Raw genomic sequence first — 10,978 nt, forward strand, 5'->3', positions numbered from 1 at the left:
GAGCCCAAAGCCTTCATCACAGGGGCGGATGCTCTACTACAGACCCAAATTGAGGCTTCGTCCAGCGAGATATTAGGAAGAATATTGATTTGAAAGAAAAGAAAGGATTATATTACAAAAGCATAATTCGTATGTCCTACCTGAGGGGAAGCATTGACAGAAGGATATATTGTTTGCACTGTACAATAATTGGATTGCTTTTAACCTGGAAATACATGGTCGAATATATAGTTTTGATACATGATGGTAATTGGATGCGTTAGACGCGTGCTAATACGTGTACTATATATTGGTTATAGAATGTCTTATTTGTGCTACATAGTGGTGAAAGAATGTGCTCGTGCTAACTTTCAATGATAGCAGGCTCTGTTTAAATCTACATTTGTATATGTACTACACTGCGGGACGTGTTAAAATAAACGAAGTAGTTGATTGAATTACATATTGTGGGGGAAATTATACTCAATAACAGTGTACAGCAAAAATTGGGTTTATGGAATATAAAATTGTCGAGATTTTGATTTTTTGATTAAAACGATGGGTAAAAACATCGTTAAGATAAGTACTCGTAGCGAAGGAGCGGTAACTCGCGGTAAAGACTGTGACCGAGTGTGGTCTTCACAAAAACGAGACCTGACGCAACCTCAATGATGGAAGGGAAATAACTCGTCCAGATTGTTTTAGTTTTGATACTGGAAACCAACATCAGCTGCGCAATGTAGCGCTGGGTGACGGACAGGCGATTTCTGAACGGAGGCAGTGTACACAGTGAATATTGTATAGATATTCGTACATTAACGCCAACTATTTTCAGTTTGTATTCCTTTCAGACGCATATGTTATGAGACAAAGGAGGCATATTATTCTTATCATATTCAATATATTTTATATAGCATTCTTGTTATCCTAATTACAATATTCAAAAGGGCGTCTGAACAAAATTCGGGCTTACTAACATACATTCATTCATAATAACATGCATTCTTATCATACATTTTCTAAATCTTACAAGTTTGTGAATTAAACGCAAACAACACCAGTCCTGTTAGATGGTACATTGTATATATTCCCATACCTTATCATAAACAGCAGCAAGTATTCATTGTTATGGACACCGTTACATACGTCCCCAAACGACCCCGACAGTCATAAAAAATTGTTGATTTCGCAACTGCGTTTGTATCGTCACACTACAGCTATATACCAAATTTAACTAAAAATCAAACAATATATAAATTCCAGCCAATCTGATGGCTGACCAATCGGATGACCGATCGAAAAACGAAAATACTCCTGCGTACCGCTGGTCATATACAAACTCTCAAGTAAATTTTCGTCGAATTCCGCCCTACGGTTTTCGAGAAACATTTGGAAACCTCGAAGGCGGAGAAGAGTAGAAGATTAGATCACATTTTCATGTAACTGTTGTCTTCCTTTTGTAGACAACATTTCGGACGCTACAAGACACAATAAGCTAGACCGCCAATGGCGAAAAAGGTTCGGTATTTGATATAGTTATATGAAGTAAATATAACTCTATTTGAAAATTTCAAACGGATTTTCTCTTCCTTGATAGTATCCTTCCTGCATCCTCAACCCATGATGCTTACAGGTTATGATTATTTTTTCCTGAAGTGAAAGGTTACATAATATCAAATACCTATAATTTCACTAAATGGTGATTTTTTAAAATTGGATTGCGTGGGACATGGGTGCCCTCGGAATCCTCGAAAATAAAAAGAAAAAAATATGATTTTCAATATTGCCTGATGGTTACCTTTACCAGATTAACTTTATTCTGTTACTTTATTGCGTAGTTTCGACTTGATTTAGAAAACTGAATGTAGAACGGAAGATCAATAATCTCACAAACATCATTCGTCTCTAAACGTTTGGTGGCTCATTTTATAGCTTTCAAGAAGTTTCCTTAAGTTGCAAAAGAAACCGTTTTTTTCAAATTGATATATACCAACTAATTTATAACTCTGCCAGAAACAGTGTCCGTATCTAAACAGATGTTTTCTTTAATTACCGTCATCGCCGTTGAACGAAGAATCGGGTAGATTGAGTTGTCTCTGTATAACTCGAAATAATTTCGTTAACAGATTTATATACCAATGAATAAGCATAATTACGATACTTTCATGATTGACAAAATTGCCTATAGCCCAAGAACAAAATATCAAACAGGTCATTCATCACACATAAGGGGCTTATTTTAAAAAATGATCATGATAAACTTTTGGCTACTAATAACAATCAAATCCACCTATCCCGGAGCCATTTACACATCAATTTCGTCACCAGTAATTCCATCTAGATGAAAAATTTCCACAGCGAAAGAATCGTAACTTCCGGTCTCGTCGTCAAACTCGTCGAACTCTCGCACAATCTCGTTCGTGATCACAGAGAGTCTACAGGAAGATGAGGAAGGGAGACTGATCGTAGAAATTTTCCGTCGACCTTCCACACGTCCTTTACGAGGGGTCGAGTGACCTTCAAGGCTCATTTTGCCAATCTGCTGAGCGAGATAGATTTCCGGAAGTGACATGCACCTGCTGGCACCAATATCCGGTATTTCCGAGTCCGACCACCGATCAGAATGGGAGTCAAACTCAAGTCCGTAGTTGTCTCGCCCACCGTCAGGTGTCGCTTTCCTGTGCTTTATCATCCGTAATTTAGGGTATTTGTTCCGCCACCTGTTCAGTTCGGGCGAAAATGGAGTTTTTAATTCGAACAATTCATATTCTTAATTCATAATGCTTCAGCCAATTGAAATTTGTTACTAGAGCCAAATTTGTTAATGCTTTACTAGGTCCATTGATGTTTGACTTTTCGTGATAAATTTTCTCCTTGCTGTTTACTCTATTTGCTTTGTGGTTTAACCATCAAAACTTTGAATTTAGAAATAAAATATTATATTATATTCAAGAATTATTGAACTTACCATTTACGTCCAAAATACACAATGGTCAGTAGGAACAATATGAAGGCTACCACCAAGGCACAAGATACAGCTATGGTAACTGGAAATATAAGATATTTGTTATATTTTTCATTCCGTGATGATTTAGTTTAATTTGCTGCAACGTCCTTTCTATAACGTTCCCTGCTGTAAAATCCCCGGCTATCACGTCCCCGGTTATAATGACCCTGGCTATAATGTCCCCGACTATAACGTTCCCGGCTATAACGTCCGCTCTTATAACGTCCCCGGCTATAATTTCCCCGACTATAATGTCCCTGCTATAATGTCCCCAGCTATAATGTCCCCGGCTATAACGTCCCCTCCTATAACGTCCCGGCTATAATTTCCCGACTATAATGTCCCCGGCTATAACGTCCCCTGCTATAACGTCCCCCGCTATAACGTCCCCGGCTATAACGTCCCCTCCTATAACGTCCCCGACTATAATGTCCCCGGCTATAATGTCCCCGGCTATAACGTCCCCTGCTATAACGTCCCCCGCTATAACGTCCCCGGCTATAACGTCCCCTCCTATAACGTCCCCGACTATAATGTCCCCGGCTATAATGTCCCCGGCTATAATGTCCCCGGCTATAACGTCCTCGGCTATAACGTCCCCTGCTATAACGTCCCCGGCTATAATGTCCCCGGATATAATGTCCCCGGCTATAATGTCCCCGGCTATAACGTCCTCGGCTATAACGTCCCCCGCTATAACGTCCCCGGCTATAATGTCCCCGGCTCTTACGTCCCCTGCTATAACGTCCCCTGCTATAACGTCCCGGCTATAATTTCCCGACTATAACGTCCCCTGCTATAATGTCCCCGGCTATAATGTCCCCGGCTATAACGTCCCCTCCTATAACGTCCCCTCCTATAACGTCCCCGGCTATAACGTCCCCTCCTATAACGTCCCGGCTATAATTTCCCGACTATAACGTCCCCTGCTTGATGTCCCCGGCTATAATGTCCCCGACTATAACGTCCCCGGCTATAACGTCCTCGGCTATAATGTCCCCGGCTATAATGTCCCCGGCTATAACGTCCCCGGCTATAACGTCCCCGGCTATAATGTCCCCGGCTATAATGTCCCCGGATATAATGTCCTCGGCTATAATGTCCCCGGCTATAATGTCCCCGGCTATAACGTCCTCGGCTATAACGTCCCCTGCTATAACGTCCCCGACTATAATGTCCCCGGCTATAATGTCCCCGGCTATAATGTCCCCGGCTATAACGTCCCCCGCTATAACGTCCTCGGCTATAACATCCCCGGCTATAATGTCCCCGGATACAATGTCCCCCGCTATAACGTCCCGGCTATAATGTCCCCGGCTATAACGTCCCCGGCTATAACGTCCCCCGCTATAACGTCCCCGGCTATAACGTCCTCGGCTATAACATCCCCGGCTATAACGTCCCCCGCTATAACGTCCCCGGCTATAATGTAACTGGCTATAACGTCCCCTCCTATAACGTCCCCGGCTATAACGTCCCCCGCTATAACGTCCCCGGCTATAATGTCCCCGACTATAACGTCCCCTCCTATAACGTCCCCGGCTATAACGTCCCCTCCTATAACGTCCCCTGCTATAACGTCCCCGGCTATAATGCCCTTGCTGTAATGTCCCCGGCTTTAACGTTCCCGGCTATAACGTCCCCGGCTATAACGTTCCCGGCTATAATGTCCCCGGCTATAAAGTCCCCGGCTATAAAATTTCCCCGGCTATAATGTCCACAGCTATAATGTCCCCGGCTATAAAGTCCCCGGCTATAATTTCCCCGGCTATAATGTCCACAGCTATAATGTCTTCGGCTATAACGTCCCCTCCTATAACGTACTCGGCTATAACGTCCCCGGCTATAACATCAAAGATCAAACAAGTTCTTTTGTTTTTTGTTTTGTTGTTGTTATTGTTTAAGTTTTATCCACAAATCTTCAATTTTGCCATGACAAATTTTCCAGGTATTTCCGAAAACTACAAAGTACACGTAACAGCTGGAGTATCCATGGCGGGATATTTAGAAATTGGATATGGGTTAATTTTGTGTGCTTGGCCTTTCTTTTTCTCGTTAATACTTGTGTCGGAATATGAAGACGTCTTGCATGTTCTTCTGAAATTAATCAAAAATCAAAAAAAAAAAAAAAAAAAAAGATGAAATGATGTGGCAAATGCGCCAGATGTAGTTTAGCTTACTGAAGAGACCTGGAAGGATGATTCAATTGTATAATGAGTTTTATTTTCATTATTTTACAATATCTTTTCACAGTCTTTACATACATGTGTATAATAGATACACCTTTATGTATCATACCTATGTAGAGGCGGATACAATATTTTGAGAAGGAGGGGAGGGGGGCGCAATTTTGGGTGGTGGGGGTGCGGGTGGTGGGATGCCACCCCCCCCCCTTTCCCCCCAAAAAACAAAACAAAACAAAAAACAAAAACTGATGTATAGGGGACCCGATGGATTTATCATAGTACCTATAAGTAATAAAACAACAGCATTTTTGTTAACTGATACGCACTTAGTTGGAGGTATTTCGTCTGTTACAGTGTATAAATGAATGTAAAATATCGGTGCATATATTTATATGACTTCCCCCTCTCTCTGACTCGGCCATTGCTATGGAGATATGGTTCTATATACCTGCAGATACGCCATTCTCATCAGGAGGTGCAGAACATCGAAGAGTTATTGTCGAAAACATGGGAAAAGCTGCAAAAATAATGAATGCTCTTATATATTCCTGTCCTTAAGAATATATGTACAAGTTTAAACTTCAAACATTACACAATGATAATAGATAGCAGATAGTCCATTATTTGCTTTTATCAAATCAATAAATCAATCAATCAATCAATCGTTTTTCTCATACAGGTGTTCATTTCAACTAATTAATAAAGACATCACACAATGTGTGCAGTTTGGCATTGAAGGTTTTTGAAGGTAGACACATTTTTATCAGTTTAAGTTAAAGAGTAATAAAGATCGATTGAAAACAAAAATATGGTGTAAAATATTTTATACAATACTAAAGGTTACATACTTTATTCTATTATCACCTTCCAAAATTTTAAGCAACTTAAAAATAAAATGTGTATAAATAATTGATTTCATCCCGAAAAAACCTTTTGGACTCTTTATTGGTAAAGTTCGATCTAATAGGTGGTAATACTGATTTCCCCCCATTTCCATACTGCACCTTGGGTACCATTTTATGATTTTTGTGACGGACTGTGTATAGGCGAAGCGATAAATTTCAAATTAAAGCCCTGTTAATTTTTATCTCCATCTTGGATTCTTTACAAATGTGTCATACTTTGAAGTTCAGCTTCCAAAAAGGAGCACTTTCAAGACAATGCCATAAAAATGTCGAACAGGATCAACTTTGCTCCGATTCAAATTCAAATTCATTGTATTCTCTTTTCACATATTGACATGATATATAGAGAAAAACATATTTACAATGATACATAGCACAGTTTCACAACAAAATATTTTTTCATTCTTAATTATCAAGGAGGACAAATCATGTTATTAATTAATCTGATAAAAATACACATTTTCATTAGTTTTTGACATTAGTCATATTCATTAGTTTGCTAACTTTAATAATATTAGACCCCTTCCCTAAACACAACCAGCAGACCCCAACCTCACCCCCACCCCTTAAACGCCTGTACATGCAACATTGTAGCAAATCATTTACTATAATACTATCCCCACTTTCTTACAAAGTTTCAGTATATGTTCACGTTTACCTGTGTATTTTACCCAGAAACCACTGGGATATGACGTTAAATGAGTGCGCACTCCAGTTGTGTCACCGGAACTAGAAAATTTCACTTTTATCTCGGTCGAGGAATGAAGATCGACAGTTGTTGTAAACAGAGCTTCAGTATCCATGATTTGAACTGTTCCTGTTAAAATATTCACTCACTAAAAATATTTGTTGGTAAGTTACGTTTTCGGTGGATTTGGGGTCCTTTTAAGCATAATTAAAGTAGTTTTTTAAAATGATTATTTGAGTAAGTCTTTTCAGTTTTAATGTACTCTTTTGATTATACATTAATATTATATGCTTTGAATTCAATGTGTGTGTCAAGCATTCATTAGATCAACAAAATAATGTACTAAGTACATTGTGTACTTATTACGCTTTTTTTTACTGGGACGTGGGATGTTAATTAAAGTCATATTTAAGAATTAGAAACGGTCAGAATCGGACAAAACCTCTTGAAAGACTTTTACATAATTGGAACGATCCTTGAGTATAATTAAAAAAGATATTTTGCAGAAATGATCAGGAATATATCTTAAATTTCCATAATGCCGCAGATTTGAAAATGGCAGATAATATATCACTTACAATAATAATTTACATGAACACCGAGAACATTATTAAGCGAGTTAGAGATAAAATAACATAACTACGTATTACCCTTTCCATCAATAACCTCAAATGTCCATCTTGGTTGAAGGTTAGTAGGGACTGGATTGATGAGAATAGCTGTCATGGTCACTATGCCATTATCGGAAGCTTTTATTTCGCATTGGCAGCCATTTCGGCGTGACGTTGGTGAACTTGGAAATCCTGGACTCGTCAGGAACCCGGATGTCACATCCGAAATCTCGGTGTTGCTACATACGTTGTTTAATCTGTTCACTGTTTATTATATTTTCAACAAAAAGGAGAAGAAAAAAATATCGTGTAAGCGAAGAAAAATATAATATCCGACATAACAGTTGTTTAATAATTACATTGTTTTCGTGTATTTTCAATGACGTGTTTCACTTTTTTAGTACATAGTTCAGTTGTCATTTTTGAATGGAACTCTTTTTATTCATTTATTTCATTCGTATGCCTCTATGTAAAACACAATACCTTTCAAACATTCGTATCGAACGTGCACCAAGCTCGACGAAGATGACGTATTACAATTTCCGGTCAGATAGTCATGCCCAATCAAACCTTCCCGCCAAAATGTATATTGTGCCGTCTGCCGGCCATTGAAGTAGGTATCATGATCGTGTGTAGATGCACGGCAGTATTGATTACAAATGGGAAGTTCACACGTGGACGCCGAAATTGATCCTGGCCAATCGGTCAAGGTCGTCTGGTGTATATAGATAACTTCAGACTGACCACAGGTCAAAACCATCGGCAAATTGACCAGAGAACACTTAGTGTGGATGGTTCCTGTGGAAAAATCGAAAACATTAATACATAAAATAATTCTGGATTATGAGTTTGGTATCATAAATTTAATGTTCTATGGGCTGCAAGTAATCAACACAATGTCATCTACGGACAATGTCCACTTGAATTGGGTCATTTAAGACCAGTTTTATAGTAGTGAATTTTCTCTGATATATGTTGTTTACATGGCATCTCTCCTGGCTCATTATACCAGGTTTGGAATATGTCGGCTATGTTTCTCTATGTAACCCTTCCATATTGATCGCCATGCAACGAGGAGCAAGTATCGCTTATGTTTTCGATTTGTGTTCGTTTGCTAGCAAGTGTCATATGAAGACGGGTGTGAAAGAGAAACCAATACTAAAAAATCACTCCGGGTTATGTGAGGTTAGGTGTCAAGGAGACACCAACAGCCAGGACAGTTGAGGACGGTGTCAAGGAGACACCAACAGCCAGGGTCAGTTGATGACGGTGTCAAGGAGACACCAACAGCCAAGGGTCAGTTGATGACGGTGTCAAGGAGACACCAACAGCCAGGGTCAGTTGATGACGGTGTCAAGGAGACACCAACAGCTAGGGTCAGTTAATGACGGTGTCAAGGAGACACCAACAGCCAGGGCTATATGAGAATTGAAGTCAAGGAGTCACCAACAAAAACAGCCATTGCTATATGAGGACCGGTGTCAAGGGGACACCAACATCTACGGTTATAAAAAGATAGGTGTTAAGGAGACATCATCATATAGGATTATTCGAGGACGTCAACGGCCTTGGTCATATGAGAACCGATTTCAAGGAGGCACCAACAGCCGGAGTCATATTGGGACGTGTGTCAAAGAGACGCCAACATCCAGGGTCACATGAAGTTGGAAGTCAAGAAGACACCAACAGGAACAGCTATTCTTATGATGACGGGTGTCAAGGACATATCAACAGCCAAGGTCATAATAGGACAGTTGTCAAGGATACATAAACAGCCAGAGTCATATTAGGACGGGTGTCAAGGACACATCAACAGCCAGGGTCATAATAGGACGGGTGTCAAGGACACATCAACAGCCATGGTTATATTAGGACGAGTGTCAAGGAGACAAAAACAGCCAGGGTCATATTAGGACGAGTGTCAAGGAGACCAAACCAGCCAGGGTCATATTAGGACGAGTGTCAAGGAGACCAAACCAGCCAGGGTCATATTAGGACGAGTGTCAAGGAGACCAAACCAGCCAGGGTCATATTAGGACGAGTGTCAAGGAGACAAAACCAGCCAGGGTCATTAAGGATGGCTTTATGCAGGCGTCCTACATTTGGTTGCCTTCTGTGATCAACATACAGAGGGGTACCGGGTATATCGGGCCTCACTCTTGGTTTATCCAAATATCCTTGAGCGGAAGATAAAGGAGAAACCATCCCGATATTAGTCCCCCCCCCCCCCCTTTATGGCGTGTAGTGAGATACAGCTTGTATACTCTTTCCTCGCTCCTGTACGTGTTTACCAGTCAATGTTATAAATTCCTGTCTTATAAAGAAATTTCCCTGGTGGACGTGAGCTTAAAAGATTGTTCGAATATGGTGGCATGTGTTTTATTTAAAATTTAAAACAAAACAACACCAACCAAATCCCTGGGTTTCCATGCTTATAAGTTATTTTGATAAATGGTATTTCCTTACAGTGGGATACTTGGCATTGTATTGCCATTTGTTATGAATACAAAAACCAAATAAAATCTGAAAGGACGATAACTCCAATAAGAATCGAAGAAAAATCAATTTTTACTATGAAATTGGTTACCATTTTATGTGCACTTGTTTCATTAAAGCGACTGAGATCTTCGAATTCGCACTCAGGAAACGGAGAGATCGGCCAATAGATAATTAAATTAGATATATCCATAATAAATCGATACACGACTCTATACTGCCAACTTTTTTCTTCATATTTTCGGAGTTGTTGTTCGTAAACATTCCGAAGACAGCCGAATGGGTCGTATCGTTCGTCACGTAACTAGATCATTTACTTCCGTCGAATAGAAAGTATTCGTTTTGTAAAAAAAACTCTTGGTAAATATGGCGTTTTGTATCTTTTTCTGCAAATGATTTTTAACATTATAGTCGCCTTAATTTGCCTTAATTCTGACAAGTTGCCTATGCAGTGTATGCTATGCGACCGGTCATAATTTCTTTCTGACTAGATCCGTGCTATCTAGCTATCTATAGATATTTTGAGTCCGTGTCGAATTCCATATTTTATATCGCAGCAAACCGCGATTATTGATAGTTCCCACCACTTAGATATTTTTTTAAAGGTAAATACCGTCCATCTTTAAGGGGTTCTTATGAAAAGCACATTTAATCATGAATTCACAATTATAATGTCGAATAATTAGTAGAACAATATATAGCTTACTTATAGTGTTTTCATTGATGATGTGGGCAAAAGTGAAGAATTTCTGTCGAAATTGAAACAACTGAAAGAAATGTCAAATGATATAATGAGATATGTACATTGCCTTTGTTCTATCAATATATGACAAACTAAAGCCACACACAGTGGATAGAGTGTAAATGAGCAGTAAGTATGTATGAAATTCAGAATGACCGTAAGTATTTTGCCATTTTTCACAAATTAGGCGGATTTTATCATTTCATTTTTTAAACGGTGATAGTGTTGACCAAAACCACTATATCAATGTAGAGGGATAAGGGGTTCCTGTGTCCTATATATCAAATATATAAAGGAAAATCAACTCATGAACAGGGAATTTAGTTAATTGTCTCAATGACAGATGGACCTTTTAATCGAGAAA

At 39.3% G+C, this 10,978-nt stretch overlaps 1 protein-coding gene across 1 annotated transcript; it reads right to left on the reverse strand.

Moving 5' to 3' along the window:
• Positions 1-948: 948 nt before the first annotated feature.
• Positions 949-8,429, reverse strand: LOC117327150. The gene is made up of 6 exons (XM_033884001.1): positions 7,860-8,429; positions 7,416-7,640; positions 6,736-6,894; positions 5,621-5,689; positions 2,948-3,026; positions 949-2,699 (listed from the first exon to the last, which is right to left on the reverse strand). The coding sequence occupies exons 1-6, from the start codon at positions 8,134-8,136 to the stop codon at positions 2,285-2,287; spliced, it is 1,224 nt and encodes a 407-aa protein (XP_033739892.1). The 5' UTR covers positions 8,137-8,429; the 3' UTR covers positions 949-2,284.
• Between the last annotated feature and the right edge of the window lie 2,549 nt (positions 8,430-10,978).

The sequence above is a fragment of the Pecten maximus genome, chromosome 5 (genome assembly GCF_902652985.1).
Source record: "Pecten maximus chromosome 5, xPecMax1.1, whole genome shotgun sequence".
In the NCBI taxonomy this organism is placed as follows: Eukaryota; Metazoa; Mollusca; class Bivalvia; order Pectinida; family Pectinidae; genus Pecten; species Pecten maximus.

Coding starts and splice junctions, on each gene's coding strand:
- LOC117327150 (XM_033884001.1), bottom strand. CDS start 8,136: ATGGTTTTGACCTGTGGTCAGTCTGAAGTTATCTATATACACCAGACG. Junction 6,895..7,415: donor TGAGGTTATTGATGGAAAGG/GTAATACGTAGT, acceptor ATATTTTAACAG/GAACAGTTCAAATCATGGAT. Junction 5,690..6,735: donor TTTCTGGGTAAAATACACAG/GTAAACGTGAAC, acceptor TTATTTTTGCAG/CTTTTCCCATGTTTTCGACA.